At 38.6% G+C, this 23,844-nt stretch overlaps 2 protein-coding genes across 2 annotated transcripts; one reads left to right on the forward strand and one right to left on the reverse strand.

The window, feature by feature from the left end:
- Positions 1-6,413: 6,413 nt before the first annotated feature.
- On the forward strand, positions 6,414-21,267 carry pdlim1 (PDZ and LIM domain 1 (elfin)). Its single transcript, XM_034682001.1, has 7 exons — positions 6,414-6,707; positions 8,697-8,848; positions 9,327-9,411; positions 12,930-13,114; positions 15,836-15,984; positions 18,048-18,165; positions 20,280-21,267. The coding sequence occupies exons 1-7, from the start codon at positions 6,615-6,617 to the stop codon at positions 20,464-20,466; spliced, it is 969 nt and encodes a 322-aa protein (XP_034537892.1). The 5' UTR covers positions 6,414-6,614; the 3' UTR covers positions 20,467-21,267.
- On the reverse strand, positions 20,900-22,534 carry neurog3 (neurogenin 3). The gene is made up of 2 exons (XM_034682002.1): positions 22,215-22,534; positions 20,900-21,906 (listed from the first exon to the last, which is right to left on the reverse strand). The coding sequence occupies exon 2, from the start codon at positions 21,903-21,905 to the stop codon at positions 21,294-21,296; it is 612 nt and encodes a 203-aa protein (XP_034537893.1). The 5' UTR covers position 21,906; positions 22,215-22,534; the 3' UTR covers positions 20,900-21,293.
- Between the last annotated feature and the right edge of the window lie 1,310 nt (positions 22,535-23,844).

Consider the following 23,844-nt stretch of genomic DNA (forward strand, 5'->3'; position numbering starts at 1 on the left):
CTGAAGACATCAAAACTATGAAATAATCTGGTTTTGCCATAATCTGGATTACAACAGTAGCCAAATAGGGCTATCCATTGTGTACTAACCCTACCTCTGAACAACACAACTGATGGTCTCAAACACATTAAGAAGGCAAGTCATTCTACAAATGAACTCTTGACAAGGCTCATGTTCATTAGAAACCATTCCAGGAGACCACTTCATGAAGCAGACTGAGAGAATACCAAGAGTATATACAAAATATATTCTGCTTTGTTTAACAGTTTTTGGTTCATTCAATAATTCCATATATGTTCTTTCATAGTTTTGATGTCTTCAGTATTAATCTACAGTGTTTCAAAAAATTAAAATAAATACAAACCCTTGAACGAGAAGGTGTTTCCAAACTTTTGACTGGTAGTGTATATGGCACCATTTTTTATATGAAGACTCCAAACTGGGTGTAACACTTGAAGGAATTATTTTAATAATGAGTTAAGCTTTAGTACATTGTGCACTATAAAAATGAAGAATCTAATCAGAGTGTAACAGACTGAAAACAGAAGTGATGTCAGGTTACTGTCTGCTCTTTACTGATATCTTAGCAGCAGAGTGATCCTCAAACAGAGTTCCCCTCTTCTGCAGACCGGTCCGATAAGACACTACATGTCAGAAAAGCTTCTTATTATGCATAGATTGAAAGATGACAGCTATTGTTTCCTTATTTCTTTCCTTTTTTTCAATCAAATTCCTTGTCATCAACTGCTTCACTCATTCATGCCATCCAATAGGACTCGCAATGAATTCTTGTTGCTTGTTACTTAGACTGGCAGGAGAATGCAGACGAGCATTGGAGGGGAAAGTATGTAGGTATCTGATGCTTCACGTACCTGAAGTCTTTTTCCCAATCCAAACACAGATAGTTTTAATGGGCCTACCTAATAGCGTAATGCTTTATCATTGCCGGAGTACACTAAATCCGACCCATTATATGAAGTATTGACAGATTCACCACAGCTGTATCACTACATTACTTTTACAATCAGTGTTTCATCCTCTATGAAGTTTACCACGGACAGGGAATGTTTCCTCACACCTGTTGATCACACACTGCGTCATTATTGCCTCTATTGCACTGATGTTACAATCAGATACTTTATCACAGCATTGCAGAATGTCTCCCATCCACACTGAGTTACTCTCTATGTGTTTATTCCCTGACTGTACAGCAGGAGCGGGTTAACTTAACCTCCAGTTTATTATATGATAGTTTATGACGAATGAACAATAAATAATCACCTATTAAGCCATTACATACTTTACTTTAGATTGTGCTCGATGACATATGACAGGATGTATGAATGTATTGATATGTGACCTGCACACAGGTAATATGGTTCAAATAAAAGGTAGATTTTTCACCTTCCACAGATTATTGAGGAGCAGTGAGGCACAAGCAGGATGTAAATATGTAAGATAAAAATAGACTATGACAGATGGGAGCATCTATATGAACTTACTGTCACTTGCAGTGGTTACTTTCCTAAAGGTTGTTTTTTTTTTTGTAAAGCCCACAGCGCAGCACATGAGCACAGAAGGTTTGACACGTGAACATTAAGCTGCCATCGGTGAGCATCAGAATGCCTTATGTTGGATGCTAACTTGTGCCTCTGTTGTTTGTTTTTTTTTCTTGGGGAGGGGAGGGGGGGCCCTGAATGTGTGCATTACATATTAAATGTAACCATTGTTTTCTTGTTGGTCCTTGTCTTTGTAATGTAGGATTATAAACTAAGAACGTCACAATAACTGTGCAAGTTCCTAAAAGTGTGACACGATGCTTTGACACAAGGATTGATGATGATGAGAATGGACAGGTTTGATGAGACACTCAACTGCAACGGGTCGGGTTTATTGGCTTCAATTTGCAGTGCTGTTACATTGAAAATATTAAAATGGCTTTGGTATTATGCAATATTTAATAAATCATTGAAATCATGTGATGGATCATCTGTTTTCATTTACTGCAAGATGTGATGAACACTCAAGGTCACTCTCACACATGATGTGATGTTGAAATGTTCACAGACTGACAGCAGCATGACCAGTGATGAGCTACACGTGGCTTTTATTCTGACTGTGCAATTCAGTGTGAGATGCAATCACTGCTTTTCTCTGTGACATTATTTACATCAGACATTGGAGGTCTTTATTTTATTTTTCGCACTTCATGTAAAGCGTCATTTGAGTACTTGGAAAAGCGCAATATACACTGCCAGTCAAAAGTTAGGAAACACCTTCTCATTCAAGGGTTTGTATTTATTTTAATGATTGTAAACACTGTAGATTAATACTGAAGACATCAAAACTATGAAAGAACATTTATGGAATTATTGAATGAACAAAAGAGTGTTAAACAAAGCAGAATATGTTTTATATTTTAGATTCTGTAAAGTAGCCCCCTTTTTCCTTCATGACAGCTTTGCACACTCTTGGTATTCTCTCAGTCTGCTTCATGAAGTGGTCTCCTGGAATGGTTTCTAATTAACATGAGCCTTGTCAAGAGTTCATTTGTAGAATGACTTGCCTTCTTAATGTGTTTGAGACCATCAGTTGTGTTGTTCAGAGGTAGGGTTAGTACACAATGGGTAACCCTTTTTGACTACTGTTGTAATCCAGATTATGGCAAAACCAGATTATTTCATAGTTTTGATGTCTTCAGTATTAATCTACAATGTTGGAAATAATTAACATGAATAAAAACCATTGAATGAGAAGGTGTGTCCAAACTTTTGACTGGTAGTGTAATTCTTTAGATTATTTAGCCATCACATATCTATCTTTATCTTTGGGGATTTAAACCTTTTTTTTTTTACTTTCTTTTTATTGATTTTTAGGCAGAGACAAAACATAAATAATAAGACACATGTAGGGCATAATGGAAATAAATAAGCATGTAAGAACAAAAGAAAGGTGCTATCATGCTGACAATGATTGAGGTTATGAAATTTACAGGGGGATTTAAACGTTATTGAATTTCCTCCTTGTGTACACAGGAAATAAAAATCATTCCATTCCAAAAATAGAAATACTGTACTACATGATCTTTGTTTTACTGGTGCATTTTACTAAACCAGTGCTCATTAAAGGCTTGTAGGGTATATGTATGACTGTATAGCCTTGGGTGATAAAAAAAAACATTATAAAATACAACTACATTACATTTAATGAATACCAAAATGTTCATTTTTATAATTGATGCCTTAAATCATAAACAAACATACTTAATTATTTGGGGGAAGCTTAAGACAATTTGCAGGATTCACTTTCAGCACCACACCCCCACGTGCGCAAAGGTGCTCAGTCCATGCAGCCCTACTTTTTTTTTTCTTTCTCTATATTTATTCATTCATGAAACACCTTGGACAGTTTTTGCTACAGGAGAGAAATACGACTGGAATTTTTGAGGGATAGCTTCCATAATGTCAGGGAGTATACTGTCATCTTTCTGTTGTCCTTTAAGAAAAAGTTTATCATTAAAGAGAAACTTAAAGACGATAGGATGATGGTACTAGCAGATGTACTTTTGCTCTGGTAATACACATTTTAAGGGTTTCTTCTTCTTCTAGTTTCTACAACTTAACCCACATCATCGAGAGTCCTTCAGGGACTAAGTTCTCTCACAGAGGACGTGTGTCTATTTGTTGGTTTGCCGTTTTTCTCCCCTTACAGCTAAGGTCCTCTGGCAGGAATTCAGGTTTTGGGAGCGGCACATTCCACATCCTGAGATGTAGCTCTACCATAAATGGTAAACTAGTATGAAACACGGTGACGCACCGGTGCAAGCCTCTCACCAAACACTGACAGTAGAGGAGCATAACAGGAAGAGGTATCACTCTGATGTACTTTTAAGCATTTAATACTAGAAACATATTTTTAAAGCCATTTAAGCTGCATGTTATACACATCATTACAGTATCATTACACATAGAAAAGTCTATAAATTGCACTGTAAAGTCTAAATACACAACTTGTTTGAACCATTGTCAATAAAACCCAAGTTTTGCTTTTTTCCACCATAAAGGCTGCATCTAGGACACATGAAAATGTAATAAATTCAGTTTCTAAAACTGTTATATAATATTTTCAAATGAGTTGAAGAGCTTATGTTCTTCGAAAGCTTCCCTTTTAAATGTTCCTCATGTGTCCCTCACAGGTGCTGGCCAGAGAGCTTTCATGCACCAAAAATGTGGAAATATCTTCCTCTGGTTAGCAGAACAAGCTCTCTGGGTGTTTTTAAAAGTAAGACTTAACTTTTTTATCTGGCTTTTGAATTGTAACAATTTATTTTTAGCCCTGGACTGAATTATTGCCATCATGACCATTGTTTTAGCATAATTTGTATTTATTTAATTTTTATTCAATATTCTTTTTAACATTATTGTATGTTAACTTTTTTTCTGGTATTTATTTGATTTTATCTAATTGATGATTTTATTTTAATCAATTTATTCTATTTCATTTTTAAATATTTAATATCACATTGCTCTACCTCGTTTTATCATATTATCTTTTGCTGTTGTTTCCTGTCTCTGTTCTTTTGTGAAGAACATTTGGCTGCCCGCTTGAATGTATTAAAGGTGCTATAAAAAAAAAATGAGTTGAGTTATGTTACTCTGGGTTTATGTAATATGTTATAATTTTACCTGGGTTATAACACACTGGTGCCCTGATTCAATTATTTGAAATCTTGAAAATAATTGGTTGATTAATTTTCAGTTGGCCTATGGTATCCTGTCTTTTTCATATTGCAAATCAACTTTTCATCAACAATATCTCTTCCCTATATTTCCCTATTCTGTCTGCCAGTTAATTTCAATTTGTAAAATAGGCAGTGGTGGACAAAGTACCCGTCTTCATGACTTAAGTCAGATTATAGATCCTCCTGGTCAAACATTACTCCAATACAAGTGAAAGTTGCTCAGTCAGATTATGACTTGAGTTAAAGTCCTGGAGTACTTGCTTTTAAAAATATTGAAGTATTCAAAGTACTTTTTAAAATATCTCTAAACGTATTTTCACAAAGCATGAGGTCAGTCAAGAATGCATGGGTGAACATTCTGCTCTGTTCTGTTTATCTAGAAAACATGATTTCATATCTAAAAAGTCTACCATGAAATCTAAACTAAGTTACTACAAGCACAGACAAGTTTACAATGTTCCTCTGGAATCAAAGCAGTGTGTTAGCTCCAGACCTCCACATGCTCTCTCAGGTTAGATGCTGATGTTTTGGAGGCTGTGATGAAGTTTGTGTGGTAAACAGATCAGAGATTTACAACAATACAAACAATCATTCTTCATTTAAACACCTCAAACGTGGGTTTAAAATATGGCCGTGGTGCTCAGGTAGAGAATCATCATCCTTCTCAGTCATAGCCATCATCACCACGACTAAATGAACGCACTGATCTGAAGAACGTTTGATCTACGCTCAACCCAGGTACAGCTACACCACTGAGACAAACCAAACACAAGGACACCAACAGTTTACGGTCTTTGGGATCTGATTTCAGAAAAGAAGACTCATCAGCTGACTTCAAAGATAAAGTAGTGAGTAACTAGAGCACTGATGGAAATGTAGAGGAGTCAAAAGTATGATATTTGTCTTTAAATGTAGTAAAAGTAATAAGTTCACCAAAAAATCATACTCAAGTAAAGTACAGATACTCAAAACATGTACTTAAGTACATTTACTTTGTTACTGTCCACCACTGAATATAGAGCACAAATATAGGCTTATTGTTTTATACCTGGGAACACTCATGGTAACCTAAACCAGGGGTTCCCAAATTGTTCTGCCTGCGGCCCCCAAAATACAGGTACCAAAGACTCAAGGACCCCACTGTCCCTCAAAGTGATTTAACATGGCTTAATTTAGCTGGTCTGCAGAAAATGACCCTACCTATATGAGCATGTGTCTGTGTTTCCTGTGCTGTTATGAATTAACCTGCTGCTACTGATGCTTATGATAATTCACTGTTCACTAACCCTAAACTTAGGAGTCCTAAAGAAAGGCAGACAATTCATTACATTTTTTATTTTCAAGGTTTTATTTCAAGTTCAGCTACTAATTTTGTTGATATTTTTATACTATAATGGGTCAAATGTACTATTTTTAGATAACTTAAAAGAAAAAAAAACATTTTGGTAACCCCTGGTCTAAAGTAACACTTTAGTTGTGAAAGCTCAGTAGGAGGATTTATTTTCTGTTGTTTTAAAGCCTTTAAACTTTAAGATAGTTTACATTTCAAAGTGGGTCATAGTTAGTTGAGCTGCAGTTCTCGCTATGACCACTAAAGAAGTCAACTTCCTCCACATTTGAATCACAGAGTGGCCCATTCTTTCAGTACACGATCTTTGTACTTTTACTTTTCAGCATACATCTATTCGCCGAGCTGTAACCTGAGGGTCCACCCCCTGCTTTAGTGCTGCCCTGCAGAAAGCCTGTCCCTGCTCATCGATCACTTCTCATGTCAGCTGCTGGAGGGGGTGAACTAGTGCTTTGAGACAGATCTTCATATCCACACACCTTTAATAAAAGAAGACTCGTGTTTGAGCTCACCAACTTTAACGCCATGCCTCTCCGGGTAGTGATGCAGGGCCCTGGACCCTGGGGGTTCAGGCTGGTCGGGGGAAAGGACTTCGAGCAGCCACTCACTATTTCCAGGGTAAGTTTTACTGCTCCTGTTACACGAATGGAACCTTACCTGGGCTTGTCCCGGGGGAGAGGTCACCTCTACCTGTGGAGACCTGAGGAGGACGCGACCGCTACAGGCCAAGACTATGACCCAGTTAGAGACCCAAGTTCAGCTGACTGCTTCTCCTGATACATGAAGCTTTTAATGTGATTAAATTCAACTTTAAGCATTATTATACAGATTCACAATTAGTCATCTTATTGTTTAATTCTAAAAATCCTAGTGTCATGACTTCAACATGATCATCGTGCATTAAACACACAGTCTGACCCCCCCTGAGTAATATTCACCGTGTAGTGTACTTTATCTGAGTGGAGAGTGTGGAGTTCCTGTTGTAAATGTGCCTGCCTGCTCCACCCATGGAAAAGTGATAAGACATTCCTGAAGAGTGGCAGAGTGTCTCTCTCTTCAGGCCTTCAGTAGAATTTAGTGTAACTCCTGAAGAGCTGAAGAGATGACTGAAACACAGCTCTACACGTGGCTTTGACTGTCTTTATAGGTGATCATGTCAAACAACACACACTTAATGTTTGGATGGAAGAATGTGCTGTCTGTCTGTCTGTCTGTCTGTCTGTGTGTCTGTCTGTCTACCTGTCTTTCTATCATCTCTTTGTCTATTTATCTGTCTGTCTATCTGTACTTCCGTCTGTCTTTCTATCGATCTCTTTGTCTTTCTATCTCTGTCTTTTTCTATCTGTCTGTCTTTTTATCTATCTCTTTGTCTATTTATCTGTCTGTATATCTGTCGTCTGTCTTTCTGTCTTTCTATCTCTGTCTTTTTCTATCTGTGTATCTATCTGTCTATCTGTCTGTCTGTCTGTCTGTCTTCCTACCTGTCTTTCCATCATCTCTTTGTCTATTTATCTGTCTGTCTATCTGTCTGTCTGTCTGTCTGTCTGTCTGTCTGTCTGTCTGTCTGTCTGTCTCTGTCTGTCTGTCTGTGTCTGTCTGTCTGTCTGTCTGTCTGTCTATGTCTATCTGTCTGTCTGTACGTCTGTCTGTCTGTCTGTCTGTCTTTCAGTCTCTGTCTTTTTCTATCTGTGTATTTATCTGTCTGTCTTCCTACCTGTCTTTCCATCATCTCTTTGTCTATCTATTTGTCTGTCTGTCTGTCTGTCTGTCTGTCTGTCTGTCTCTGTGTCTGTCTGTCTGTCTGTCTGTCTGTCTGTCTGTCTGTGTCTGTCTGTCTGTCTGTCTGTCTGTCTGTCTGTCTGTGTCTGTCTGTCTGTCTGTCTGTCTGTCTCTGTCTGTCTGTCTGTGTCTGTCTGTCTGTCTGTCTGTCTGTCTATGTCTATCTGTCTGTCTGTGTCTATCTGTGTCTATCTGTCTGTCTGTGTCTATCTGTCTGTCTGTCTGTCCATCTGTCTGTGTCTGTCTTTCTATATATCTCTTTGTCTTTCTATCTCTGTCTTTTTCTATCTATCTGTCTTGTCTGTCTGTCTGTCTGTCTGTCCAATTCAATTCAATTCAAAGGTTTTTATTAGCATGGGAAACATACATAATCATTGCTAAAGCTTAAATAGAAATAAAACACAAAATAACAAACAATTGCAGAATAAGATCAATATTAAACTAAACTTTTTTTAGTGTTGTATAGAAGAAAGAAAACATGAAAAATAAAGATAATAATGATAATAAAAATAACAATAATAATAATAATAACAACAATAATAATAATAACAATATTAATAATAACAATAATAATAACTATCTATCTATCTATCTATCTATCTATCTATCTATCTATCTATCTATCTATCTATCTATCTATCTATCTATCCTTAACATATGCTTTGTTGACATTAGGACATTTTAACATTTGCACAGGGGCAGCTTTAAAAGTCAATATTGTGGATTGTGATCTCTATCCTCCGGGCCACAGTCAGTCCAGATAACTTCAGCTCAGATGAAGTCCATAAAGTTTCCTGTGTTTCATATCTCCTCTCTCTTGTGACGCAGGTCAGCCCTGGGAGCAAATCTGCCCAGGCCAACCTGTGTATTGGAGACATGATCTTGGCTATTGATGGAGAACCAACAGAGAGCATGACTCACTTGGAGGCACAGAACAAGATCAAGGGCTGCATAGAGGAGATGGTGCTCTCAATCGACAGGTGAGACGTAGAAACATGTGTCGGTCTGATCTGCCCCGCCGAAGGTCTGAATCACACTGAGTCATATGAGACAGCTGTGCTCAAGTCCAGGTGTTCAGGCAGCGATGATGTGGTGGTGCTTTTTTAAGGGCCAGTCTGTCTTTCTTTACTGTAACCCTGGGATTAAGATGTGTATGTATTGTGACCTGACTTAAAGTCAGTGTCGTGTCGTGTCGATGCCTTGCGTTACAACTTCCTGATAGAAGATGATTTCATGCAGAAGGGATGTTGAAATTGACTCAGAGGCATGTTGAAACAAATGAAGAGTGATATTAAAGGCAGGGTGGGGTAAACTGTGAACAGCCAAACACAAGACTTTTGCATTTAAAGACGTCAGCATAAAAACATCTAACCCACAAACCCTTCATGTTTAAAGTGTTTCATATTTTGTGTTTTCATCAGTATTTTTAAGGTTTCTTGTCCTTTGTTCATTTTCTAGGTCAGAATCTAAAATGTGGTCACCACTCTCGTCTGAGGAAGGGAAGACACATCCGTACAAGATGAACCTTGCATCAGAGCCCAAGGTATGTGTCTTCTGTCTCAGCATCAGAGCTGTACGAGTGAACTCTTGAAATAACTCTTCAAACCCTATCATTTAGATCAACGAACACGCAGTATGAAGTTTCTGGAAGCCTGCGCCGTCTCTTCTCTTTCTCTGTTTCTTCTCTCAGTACTACCAACGATGAAGTCATTGTTTACTTCCAAACAGGTTTCCTAGGAGATGGTAGTTTATCAGCCAAGAGCATGCCTCACTTCCTGCCCGCTGAGTTGAATGTTGAGGCCTAAGTATGATTACGTGTAGGAAACGGAGGGACGTGCCCCAGCTCCCTGTGTGTCTCAGAGTCACAGATGTCGTATAAAGTGTGTTTCAGGCGTCAGTCACTGTGATCACTGTTCTTTAAACCATTACTCTAACTTTGTAGATTATTACTCATGTCAGCATATAAATCTCTTGGTGTTTGTTTTCTTGCTTCAGGAGAATAGGAAGTATAACTCCCTTCACTTTCAGCTGTTTGAAGCATGATCTAAATCTGAAGGCGTGTCTGCGTCCCGAGTGGAGAGTGTAAGAACGTTTGGAGGTTTTTGTGTGCCCACATTGACAGCATGCTGGTGTCGTGATGTGTCCACAGACTGCTGGCTGTATTAAAGACAAACATAGTCATGCATTAGCTTGATAAATAATGTGTGACTCCAGGTCAAACTTAAAGTGGAAACAAGCAAATAAGCCTGCTCTCTAGTAGTATAACGGCTGTCAAACAATCAGTATGTTTTAATGGTTACTGATCACATGATGGTCCGCAGTAAACTTGACATTCATCGCATATTAATCACACGTGTTTCATCCATTCTGAAAGTACTTCAAAGAGATATTTTTTAGATTCACATGCTCTTATTAACGTGGCAGTGCTTGTTTTATGCAAATGTATGGCTCTAATAATTGCAACAATCCAAAATAATGAAAAAATACAGCTACCAGAGTGACCACAAAGGTACTGCATGCTCAAAATACATGCTGATAGCATAACATGTCGAAGTGAAGCCCAACTAGAAACAATAGACGGTCATGTTGACCTGAATATAAAATGATCATACAAACAGATTTCGATGGTTTGCAAATCACTTTAAGTCTTTATTCATTTAAAAATAGTGCAAAGCAATATATCAAATGTTGAAACACAAAAAAAATATTGTTTTATGACAAATCAGTCCTTCCAGGATTTCGCGGGATCTTTTTGTGATTGTTGCGGCCCAAAAAGCCTGATTTCGCGACAGCTTTTTGAAAAAATTGCGGTGAAAGTTGCGATTTTGTTTTGCTTTTTTTCCCCCAATAACATCTCAGGGGCAAGTAAATATGCTAAATTACAGTTGTTTTTAGAAAACATTCTTGATGTGACCACTGTGATTGTATTTTGATTCTCTTGTTTCACAGAAAAATGCCATGAAAGGACTGTATTGCACATTTACGACGGTCCCTGAATGCACCTCGCAGCGACAGAGGCACTTGACAGTCAGTTCACGGCACTCTGAAATGCATCTGCATCTTTGATGACGAGGAGTTGATCCAAACTTACTGAATGTGTCTGATGTTTCAACAAACTGGATTAAATCAAGCTGTAGACCGGAGATTTTTACGGTAATAGTGGCAACAACGTCAAACGTCAAATAGTAAACAGACCTCCCCCGGTTGTGTCTTTGTCACTAACGCACACCGGGGGTAAAAATCATCAATGAAGATGAGACAGATGCATGGAGGTGAGGAGAGCTGGTTCATAAAGCACACCTGCTGCAGGTAGAGACCAAGCTAACACTGAGCCCCTCAATCTATAAATAACAACGTTGTCATGGTCACTTGTCCTGCCTGCTGTCCCCTCTCTTCCCCCGTTCTCTGTGCGTGTTTTGTTGTTGAGAAGTGCCGATCAAGTGAGGACTTACGTTTATGTTCCAAGGAAGTGAAATTGATGATGAAACCGATGACGTACAGGTGCTGAGGTTGATTTAATTGGTCAAATTTGCGGGAAAGTTGCGGTGATTGTATAAAATTGTAGGGCCGTGAAAAAGTTGCAATCGCGAAATCGCAACTTCCTGGAGGGACTGACAAATATCTGCTCATTTTCAATTTGATGCCAGCAACACGTTTTAAACAGTTGTTACAGAGACATGTTTACCGTTGTGTTCATCAGCTTTTCCTTTAACAACATTCTGTAAACGTTGGTAAACCCAGGAGACCAGTTTCTGGACTTTAAAGTGAAATGCTGTCCCAGTCTTGCATGGTAGAGGATTTCAGCTGCTTAACAGTTCAGGGTCTCCTTTGTTGTATTTTTAGTTTCATGATGCTCCAAATGTTTTGAATGGGTGGCAAGTCAGGACTGCAGGCCAGTTTAGCACCTGGACTCTTAATAAGAATAACTGTAATAAGAAACCTGTATATATTGTTCAGCATTAATGGTAGATGTGTTCGCTATACAAGCCATGGACACTTATGCATATCTACACCATCAGGGATGCTGGCTTTTGAAGTGTGTGCTGATGCAAAGTCGGGTGAAAGGCCCTCTTTTCTTTTGAGCGGAGGATGTGGCGTCCCTAGTTTCCTAAAAGAATGTCAAATTTGATTCATCAGACCACAGGACAGTTTTCCACATCGCCTCCGTCTATTTTAAACAGGCTTGGGCTCAAAGAAGTTGCAGTTGTTTCTAGATCATGTTTATATGGTTTCCTCTTCGCATGGTTCAGCTTGAACCTGCTTTTGTGGATGCAGTAACAAACTGTGTTCACAGACAATGGTTTTTAGAAGTAATTTTGAGTCCATGCCATGATTTCCACCACAGAGTCATGTCTGTTTTTAATGTAGTGATTTCCACGACAGAGTACAGAGTCATGACTATTGAAGATCAGGTCCTGTTTCTAATTAGGTATAGGCTTTGAAGGATTTGCAAACCAACAAATTCTGTTTTTATCAATATTTGCTCAGCGTCCTGACTCTAATGGAGTTGGTGTTGTAATATTAACACCATGTACTGTCCAACTTAACACTTGGTAAGGGCTCTGGCACTCTGGCAGGGCTTTGAGGCTAAACTTGCCATTCAAAAGACCAGTTTCTTTATCCATGTTTGCTCAATGATGTGTGTTTCTGCTTGCCCTTCACAACATTACAGCTGCACATGTTCCTTGTTTCCCATGAGGCAGGCTGAGGGTCATAATAACAGAAAACATGCAGGTGTCAACAAAAACTAGTGGCATCAAAAGGAATGTGCGTTAGAGTGTTAACTTTGACAGCCCGAATAAATATGTTCCAAGTCTTAGTGGCCAAAGCAACAATTTCAAACGATCTACCATCAATGATAGCTGCATGTTTTTATATTTACAAGCTACAAAACAATCGATCCACAGATGTCACGAGTTGCTACCATCGCACGGATTTGGCACTTTGAGTGTTGCATGTTTCAGACAGCACAGACCTTTGCACTTTTTCACGATCCTCATATACCTTCACACACCTCCTCCCTTTGTTGCTCATAATAAACTGTCACATTCATTTTTACAGGAGGTGAAACACATAGGCTCCACCCACAACAGGAGTGCTCTGCCGTTCGCTGGTTTTGGCTCCAAAGTTGTGACCAGCCAGTACAACAACCCGTCCGGTCTCTACTCCAACGAAAACATCCAGAACTTTAACTCAGCTTTGGATGAAGTTAAGACCATGACTACAGCTGATGAGCCCAACACCAAGTGAGTGAATCCTAACACGATGATACTTTTAGTTCCATCCAAGTCCAGACTGAATCTGACGAGGGGGGCGCTAGAAGTGTTTTGATGTGAGATGTGTTTTCACCTGTATCAGTTCTCTTACTGTGGTAACCGTAGTCTGGTTAAGAAGGATTTAAGGACTGGCTTTGGTTTTCATTTCATTACAAAGTAAACCTGAACAGTCAGTCTTGATAGATTTGTTTTGTGTTCATGTCGGCCAACATCTGAATAATAATAATAATAATAATATTGTGACATTTTTAAGGGGGGAACTCTTTTGTTAGATTCAGCCAACACAACACAAAACAACAATGCAGTTATTAGGCAGATGCCCACTTCTCATGCTCAAATATTTCATTAAAGAAATAAATAAAAGAAAGTTCATAGAGATAAAGTGAAAATACAGAAAAGTGATTTTTTTTTTAAATAAAGAAATACCTGCAAAATAAATAAATAAATAATTAAAAGTTGAATTAATAAATCAAATGTAATTAATACAAATATTATTGGAGTAATAAAAAATACATTTATGAATGCTGTGACATAAATAACATGAAAAAAACGCAGAAGAAAATGCATTTTTTTATGTACATTTGAAGAGTTAATTTTTGATAACAGATAACTGTTTTTATACATTTTCAGAAACACATTTCTTTTAATATATATTTTAAATAAATTTCATTTTTTAAGATACCTCTAATTAGTAATGTTAAATGTACTTAGTTAAAGACACCCAACTTCATTTGGTTGATAATACCTGAAGCTAGTAATACAAAAAATATGATTTTTGAAACATTTTAAAAAAAAATTAAAAACTGAGTTTTTCTGTTTTTGCAAATGAACTCTTCATTTATTTCATTATGTAATTAAATCAGAAATCATATTTAAATTTTGCTTTCAGCTACTAAACAAAAGCTTTCTCCTGAGTGAAAGTAAATAAGTTCCATCAAACTTACAATTTAAAATACCTTAGAGTTTCTGGCGCTGAATATTGATTTACTGAAATGATATCGCAAAATACAATGCTTAAAATTCAGTTTCAACATCAGGGACTTAATGTAGGTTCGATTGTTGTTACTTCGGTTCCTGGACGTTGAATCTGAATTTCAAACATTGTATTCTGGGTCTGAATATTTTCATTCGGAATTTTTAAACACTAAAAAATTGAGTATTCAAGAGTTGAATACAGAGGCAAAAAAATTCAGCTGCATAATTTCAGAGCCCTTATATTCAGAGCTAGACATCCAAAGACATTTGAAATCAGAATCTGATGATGCTGATTTACTTCCTTTCTCCTGATGTATGTGTCTGATTTTAGTTCCTCTGCACTGTTTTTCCGTCTCATGCTCTTGGTTCTGGTGATGCACAGTATAGTTTTTATTGAGCTGGTACCAATAACCAATGATAACCTGCTCCTGATGGCTGATATCAATAAGATGACTGATCATTTTTCAGCATTCTTGTATTCTAAAAAGTGTTATTTCTTTAACTGCAGACCAGAGCACTCTCCCAGAGGAGTTTCAGGTCCAGAGATGAGAAAACAATAATTAGAGGAGGAATAATTCTTTCATAATGAACTTCCAGAAAAAGTTGGAATGTCTTGAGAAAAGTCTAAACAGTTGCTCAGAGGCGATGGAACACTTCTGCATTAAACTGTTTCCAGGTCAAAGTGCTCCTAGCACGCTCGCTGGTAAACATTATCTCCCCCTGCTCTTTGATTCAATTAACTTGTGAGTAGAAATCCAATACATTATCAGAACACATGGTGAGCATGAAGAAATGGAACCTGTTATCTGCCTGTATACACAGTCTGTCATCAAACACTGATCAGGTTTATATGAGCACATCACGACAGCCCGGTGACAATCAATCGTTCACAAACACTTCAACAGAAGTTGTGTGTCTATGTTAGTCTTCCTTTTTGGCTTTTTTACCACCGATCTTCATATTAGCTCATTCTGAGATCAGTGGGCAGATCCTCCCAGTTTGATAACCGTGCCTGCATGCAGAGAATCACATCAGCAGAGGAGAGGGACCGGGCACAGACCCATCTAACTGTGGCTGTTTGTAACGTCAGAATCAGCTTTATCAGAATCAGAATCAGCTTTATTCGCCAAGTATGCTTGAACACACAAGGAATTTGACTTTAGTAAACTGTGCTCTCTTTGTACAAGGCATAAGAATAGGAATAAGTATCGTTTAAAGGATCAGAAAATATATATTAATTAATGCCTTTTAGACAACAATCAGGGATGAACACAGCACTACTCCACTTTTTTCTCAACATAGAATTTCAACATTTTTCACGACATTTCATTTCTTTTTTTTCAATAAAATGTCTGCTTAATTCTCAAAGCTAATATTAAAAAGAACAATTTCTCCTCTCCTTTTTTCATCCTGGTCTCTGGCCCTAATACTCCTCCGTACTCTTCTGTGCATGCATTATTGTCCTTTGCATGTTAAAGTCTTCTGGGTCTTCAAACTATGCATGAGGACATCTCATGTCTTTAACACATTCTCTCCTTTCCTCTCTCCTGGCTGCTCCCCATGAGTCGCTCCATGCATCCCTGCTGGGTAGGTCTGAGATGCAAAAACGGACAGATCTGGGATGTATTCAGGGTGATTGTGTTCCCAGTATGTTTAGAGGTTCCTGCAGCATGTCACTCCTGCTAAAAGATTAAAGTGTTCACCTTCTCTTTACAGAGACCCAACAGATCCATCACAAACAGGCAAGCATCCACATGTCCCAGAAGACTCTGAGGTTTACAAGCTGCTGCAGGAGAACCAAGAGTCCGATGAACCTCCTCGACAGTCCGCTTCCTTTAAAGTGCTGCAGGAGATTCTTGAGACAGGTACACATCTGAAGTTCTCTCTCAATGTATGGCATGGAGGAACAGTTCTGCTTACTATTTCACTTTAATATTAGACAAGTGAACTCAAATGTGCCTCCAGCTCTTTGGTGTCTGCAAATCTATTGCAGATTAAGAAACTGTGAAATGACAAAAGAAGTCAGCGGACATGTTAGAAAACAACAGCTCCTGTACCTGTACCTGTACCTGTACCTCCCTCTTAGCAGGGAGCTTCTTTAATGACTAAATTAAGACCCAGGTCCCTGTGGTGTAGGGATGGGTACCTTTCATATTTGAACCCATACGGTACAGATACCCGGTACCTGGGAATCGGTACCGGTACTCAACGGTACCAATTTTCGGTACTTTTGTGTTTTTAAGTAGTAATAAATATTAATTTTAAAAAAAATCTCAAATTTGTTTAATTTAACATTTTTATTCAATTTAACATGAATGAACAGAAACAGGATTATATAGGTGATTATATATATTAGTTGACACGTGCTCGTGGCGTTTACTTGCTCTTTCTGGAGTTTATCAATGAACACACGTGAATGCCTGCGGACGGGAAAGAGTCAGTTCTCCGTCTCTTTATAATAACAGGACACACAACTTACTTGTTGGGCATTCACACACACAGGAACGGGGTATAAACGGGGTTAGGTAGTCAGAGCCAGAGGGTCAGTCTCAACCATAGACTGCATAAAATAAACTTAATCCTCCATGAAGTTCTGCGTCGCGGTGAGTGCGCGCGCCCGTCAGCTGCAGGCTCTGTTTGGCGCGCTCCCGCGCAGATGCAGAGAGCAGAGACGTCCACCCGTTCAGTCTCTGACTTTATTACAGGGCGAAAGTATGGAAACTCGCCTCCTCTTCCACTCCCTCACAGTCACAGGGATGCGTTCAGGTACCGAAATATGGTACCGTTTGATTTTACTTGAGTCGGTACTCGGTAGTACCGACGGAATTCGGTCGGTACCTATAAAAGTACCGAATTCGGTACCCATCCCTACTGTGGTGCCAAAGTTGAGGCCCTTGAGGACATTGGTTTTGGTTGTAACATATAGGCAAACATCTGACAAATCAATAATATTGTGAAGATTTCTTTTTTAACTTTTTTATTAGACTCAGCCAACACAACACAGCAATGTTGCCATTAGACTCCGAGGCTGATCTAAAACACAAATGTTTCATTAAAAATAAAAAAGAAAGTCCAAAATGTAAAAATAAATACATAAATTAATTCAGAAAATTGATCAATAAATACTACAGAAGAGGATCAGAATTCTGACTTTAAAAAATGTTGCACCTTAATTTTTTTTCCAGTGGGCCTTATCCTCTTCCATAAAATACATACAAAATAAATATATGAAAATTAAAAAAATAAAAGTTAAATTAATAAATCAAAATAATTTAATAATAGCAGATTTAATAATGCAAAAGTTATATAAGTAGATTCCATACATTGGAAAGAAGAATTAATAAATCAAATAATAAAAAGGTATTTTATATCACAAATCAGTCCATAAAAAAGTCAACTAAAAGATATAACAACAGGTGCCCACCTCATCTGGAAAACATTACTTTTTAAGCGTAACTTTGCAGTCGTACTTTAATTTAGTGGAATTTAATATATTCAGTGTGTAACTTTGATATTTGACAGATAGAAAGCACGGTAAATCTTATTTACATGTATGAAAACACAAATGTGTTCAGGAGCTCCTGGGAGGGTTGTGAGTTAGGTCTAAAACTTTGAACTTATTCTTGTTGAACACAAGAGTCGTAGATATTTGGTGTTTAATTCCCAGTCACTTCAGTTGTGAAGCTGAAGCAGTAGAATTGTTTTCTTTCGGACATGATCCGTGCAGGGTTTCAATAAAACTACTTGGTGATGAAGTTTCTATACAAGTTAAAGTCTTAGGAAAGAATCTGCAGTAACACAGCAGAATTCAGGATATCATGGGTCTACCACTCCATACATGCAGTCAGAGTTCTCTGGTGTCTTGGGAGAGTTTCTGCAGGGGAAAGTATATGTTATTAATATCTGTGTGTCTGTCTGACGGCTGCAGGTGACGGTGATAAACCATCAGGGTTTAGGAGTGTGAAAGCCCCTGCAACAAAGGTCGGATCATCTGTGGGGAACATAGACAAGCTGCCCAGCTGTGACAAATGTGGATCTGGGATTGTGTGAGTACTTCATGATCTTTCAGTGAACAGGTCTGAGGAGGTGCATCTGTGGCATGTACCCTAACTCTAAAAGAAGTTTGGAGGATGTTAGTAAAACATCTAAATCTGTTTTTATTATCATTTAAACCTAATGTTTGATTGAAAATAGTGCAAAGACATTTTGTTTATTTGTTTTATAAAAAATAGATGCTAATGTTGAATTTGATGCCAGCAAGACATTTCAGAAAAATGGGTTGTGCTTAAAAAAGAAAACCTGGAGGAACATCTCCAAACACTTTAGTTTAACTTGCAACAGGTTAGTCACATGACTTGTATAACACAGAGACATTATTGAGAGGCTGACTAGCTCAAAGGGAAAACCAGAAGAGGATGTGAGAGACTGTGTGGTCAAGAAGTGTCAGAGTAATGTCCTCAGCATTGAATAGCAAACAAATGTGGGTGTTTCCTCACCTACAGAACAAAATCTCATTAAAAGGTCCAGAGAACATTCTGCACGCATTACAACAGCATGGCTCTGTAGTAGAAGAGTCCAGGTGCCTGCAGTGTTTGCAACATTATGAAACAAAAAGTACAACAAAAGCGACCCTGCAGCAGAAATCTTGGGACAACATTTCACTTTCAAATCTCTAGAAACTGTTGTCCTGAGTTCACTAACGTTTACAGGAGAGATGATACAACACGACGGTAGACACGCCCCTGTCCCAACTGTTCTGAAACATGCTGGCTTAAAATTTAAGATGAGCATTTGTTTTTCAGTTTCAACATTTAATATGTTGTCCTTCAACAGTTTCAAATAAATATAGGCATTAATCAATCAATCAATCAATCTTCATTTGTATAGCGCCAAATCACAACAAACGTTATCTCAAGACGATTTTACAAACAGAGCAGGTCTAGACCACTCTATGTCAAATTATGAACAGAGACCCAAATTCAAGACAGGATAAGACTCAGTCTTACCCCACCTTAATCCACCATGAGCATTGCACCTCGCAGTATTTAGCAAGTTACAGCGGCAAGGACAAACTTCCTTTAACAGGCAGAAACCTCCAGCAGGACCAGACTCATGTTAGACACACATCTGCCTTGACCGAGTTGGGTCTGGAAAGAGGGATAGAGGAGAATAAGAGAGAGAGGGAGCGGTGATAGTGATGAGATGAGTAGTAGCAGCAGTTGCTGCTGGAGTCCAGCACGTCCGTATCAGCTTGAGTCTGGAATGTCCACAGCAGGAGGACGTCTACGGCAGCTCAGAGGAACCTACGAGACAAGGGAGCTCAGGGACTCCAGAAAGGTCTATGGTTAGTAACTTTAATGGGACAGGCAGAGTTAAAGTAAGTGATGGGGGGGTTGGGTGGAAGGGGGTGAAGTAGGATCCCAGTGTGTCAGTTCCCCCGGGAGTCTAAGCCTACAGCAGCATAACTAAGTGCTGGTCCAAGCCTGATCCAGCTCTAACCATAAGCTTTATCAAAAAGGAAAGTTTGAAGCCTACTCTTTAAAGATTTGCAAAACATCAAAATCAGCCTTTATGATCATTTTGGGTTTGCATATTAAAAGTGTAAGCTTAAGCAAAGGTCTGGATTCAGTATCTTTCTTATTTATAGTTTTGCTTTTGCTTCCCTTTGTGACATGTGATGACAGAAGACACATGAATGTGTCTCCACCTTGTGGTTTTATTTGGTGGTGCGTTAAGTCCTGCTGCTGTTGCCTGAGAATTCAGTGATATTAGTGGATGTCCCCAAAAACTTCTTCTACACATTTTTGTAATTGAATGGTTTGATTCTAGTTTTACGGATTCAGTATCCCTTAAAATGAAACTTACTTACTGATGTCAGATGTTTTCTGCAGACAGTGTATCTCTCATGTCAAGTCCAGTGAGGAACCCTTTAATTATGATCCATGAGCTCTGACTGGTTCTGTTATGGTTATGCATGCACAGCCCAGAACAGTTCCAACAGAATGAAGGCTCTGGAAATGTTGTTTCATGGTCCTCATGTGTTTTTGGTGACAATTTGATGTTCTTTGTTTGTCATAACAACACTATTGTCCATGAAATCTAAGTTTGTACAGAGTAGATTGGACTGAAGTGTAATGTAACTCTTATATCTCTTCCTCAGGGGGATGGTGGTGAAGCTCAGAGACAAGTTCCGTCACCCGGAGTGCTACACCTGCACAGACTGCAACGTCAACCTGAAACAGAAGGGACATTTCTTTGTGGAGGAGCAGATTTATTGTGAGAAGCACGCACGCGAAAGAGTGACTCCGCCCGAGGGCTACGACGTCGTCACCGTCTTCCCCAAGTAGAGCGACCACTGAGCTCGGCTTTGGACTGCATGCCAAGAAAGGACACTGACGTCATCCAAGACAACGCAATATTTGGCTCTTGCTACTCTTATCAATGTTCTTCTTTAGCATGCTGTGTCAGAGCAGTCTCTTGTAAGTAGGACAGTCATGAACCACATTTTTTAAACGCTTGATTTGCACATTATCTTTGGAAAGTAGGGGAGAAAATCTGTGACTACTACGAGATGATGGCATTCTTTTTTTCTACTTAAAAAGCAATTTTCTATTCGCATTGGGGCTCCTGTGGTTGTGTTTGTACTCGCTCAGTTTGCTCTTTGAATTATGAAAGACAGAAACAGACTGATGACATTTTAACCCAGAAAAGTGTATCCATCAACATGTTTTATTAAATTAAAATATTATGAACAAAAATGTAAAAAGAAAAACACTCAAGTACGGTTGCCAAATAATTTAATTTAAAAAAATAGAATTACCTAAATCCTTGTGTCACAATGTTTTAATGATGCTGTCATTTATCTGCTGAAATAAGTGCAACATGGCATCACATCACAGGCAATGAAAATACGACGCATTGAATTATAACTTTGGAAAGCATTTTTAAACAGTACTGTTACAAAAATAATGAAAAGTGTTATTTGACATTTCATCTTTGATAATGAATTACAAAATAAATATAGAGACTGAAACTGTAAGTGCACCAATCTGCTCATGTTTAACCCTTAGAGGGCAGCAGTGTTCATGTGGCAGGTATTTGTGTTAAGTCAAAAACCCTTCCCTTAATAAAAATATAGATATGTTAAATCATTTGTCATCCAACTTTTTGTATTTTAAGCAGGGAATGATTTGAAATAAAAGGTAATAGGCATAACACAGGACTGAACTCTCGCTGAAATCTCACAGTTCACTTCATGAGCGGATATTTCAAAGTCAGCGGAGGAGACAGACTCCACTGGTGAAGTCAAATCTCTCTCTGAAGACGAAACACTTGATGGTCTGCTAATATCAGATCTCAGCTGAGGGTATTCCGACGTCAGTCCACGTTGGTCTGTCATGCGTAATATTGCGCTCAGAGCCCAGATGTAGTTGTGTGCAAAGCGCAGAGTTTCGATCTTGGTGAGCTTCGCGTCTTCAGGCATCGCCGGCAGGATGCTCCTGAGCACATCCAGAGCGGAGTTCAGGTTGTGCATCCTGTGGCGCTCTCTGTCGTTGGCCTTTGCTCTGCGCCTACCGCGATGCCCAGACCTCGTGCACGTGGCCATGTGTTTTGCATTCTTTAAGGACAAGTCTGTCATCCTGAAAACAGTCAGGGGATTCCGTGCCAGTTTTTCACAGCAGTCCTCACCAGCTGCGTTCACGGGGCTGGGATCAGAAACCTCTCTGAGCGTCATTGAATCCATGGATGTGCGCAGGTCACTGCGGGCGCACAGTAGTTGAGACATCCTGTGCCAAAAAAACAAGAGTTAAACTGTGATGCGCAAACATAAATACAACATACAGTTAACAGTGAGGCTATTTGAATGGAGTAAATAGATATCTAATCTCTAAAAAGTCACTGCCCTTATTTAAAATGTTAACCTGTAGCACATGAATCCAGCACTGTCCTGACATGTTTGATTTATCCAGTATTTGAATGTCTATCCACACGTCTGGGTATTAAAGATGGAGAGCATGTCACACGCCTGGCTTTAACTTCTAATCTGAAATGATGGAATAATAAAAGACTTCAGCTGGATGGAGACATTACTTACTGAACAGGTGATACCTGGATGAGGATCCTGCCAGTTGTCCTTGTTAATCCTCTGTTGGAGATGGAGGTACTAGAGGTCGTGTTTGAGGCGTTGACAGTGAGGGATGGATGAGCATCTCTGCTATTTTATAGAGCCTTTATCTTATCTTCTGGCGCACGCCTGAATCAACAGCGCCTGTCAAGTGACCAATCAGCTTCCAGGTAGCGCGTCTTTCGCCCCTGTCCCCCCTCATTCATTCTTTACAGGGCAGAATTTCCTTGTTTATTTTTTGTAATTTTGTCTTTGGTGAAGTACCATTCAACAATCAGTTCACTTTAGAGTATGAGTAACATCAAGCCTTTCTGGAGGGCTGCAACTATCGCTCATTAATTTGTAACAGGCTGCATCTGAACCATATTTTAATATTTATTTCTGAACACTGCAAGTTAACTGTTATTATACACGTCTGGTTTAATGTTCATTATAAAGAATGAACATCTATTAGTCGTGCAGTATTTGCTTTATATCTTAGAGAATATGCTGGAGGCATTGGTGGAAAATCCCTTCGTGGAGCTTAACATTGTCACAGGTTCAGAGAGAACACGATGATGTCTGATTAATATTTTACAGCTTTGTTTGGAGACTTCAAGCTGAGCTCTGTTTTTGACATTTAATTTTTACCGAGGTACAAAACCGAGTGTCCAAGTAAACAAAAACATAAAATGGCACATAAACTAAAGAAATAGTACATTTTATAGATGTGCAGTATATTCCTTCTTTTGACACAAAAAAATGTATCATCCAAAACCAAACACCGGTGTACCACATCATTGTAAGAATGAACTTGGTACAGCAGAGCAGATGGCTCCATTGAAATAACTCCGAGCCAGTCAGCACTGCGTTTTTTCAACAATATAAATGTCTCTTTGTTAATCAGACGCAGACAAGGCCTTTAAATTAGGTTGTTGCTCGCATTTTTCATAGGCAAGCTCATTAGAAACATTTAAATATCATTGTTGTCTCGTCCTGTAAAGAATCCTTGAAGCAGAGGGTGCAGAGCTGCTTTCACAAAGTTTTATCGAATTAAAATCAATAATGGAAACTTATAGAGCCGCACTTTAAGAACTCGAAACATTGTTACTTGTCATGAAGTTTACACAGTGGTCACTGTAACTTGCTTCTAAAACAAAGTTGAAATACATCTCCGATATGTTTTGTTGTACACAAATGTGTATGCGTATTGCGCAGTTTATATTTTAAGATATGGCGCGATATGATCCAGTTGGCATCAAATAACCCAGGCTCTTTATGGTTGTGACTGTCTTAAGTGCTACAGGAAGCTGTTATAAGAATAACTTTTCTCTGTTGGACCAAAAAAAATCTGAAGTTTGTCTTTCAAAATATATATTCTAATACCATACAACCGGAAAACCATTTGCTGAATGCGTTAGGGCGCAGGGCTCCGGGAGCTGAACGAGGGCAATTACGCATGAGGCTCCCAAACAAAGAGAATGAGAGAGGGTCAAATCTGCAGTGTGAGCTGACAGCACAAAGGGTCTTTTTGTTAGTAATAAAGAAATAAAGGGATGTTTTTGTTTTTAAATTAGCTTTTATCTGTGCGCCTTGACATCTCCATATCTGCCATTTCTCC

This window comes from Notolabrus celidotus, chromosome 4 (genome assembly GCF_009762535.1).
Source record: "Notolabrus celidotus isolate fNotCel1 chromosome 4, fNotCel1.pri, whole genome shotgun sequence".
In the NCBI taxonomy this organism is placed as follows: domain Eukaryota; kingdom Metazoa; phylum Chordata; class Actinopteri; order Labriformes; family Labridae; genus Notolabrus; species Notolabrus celidotus.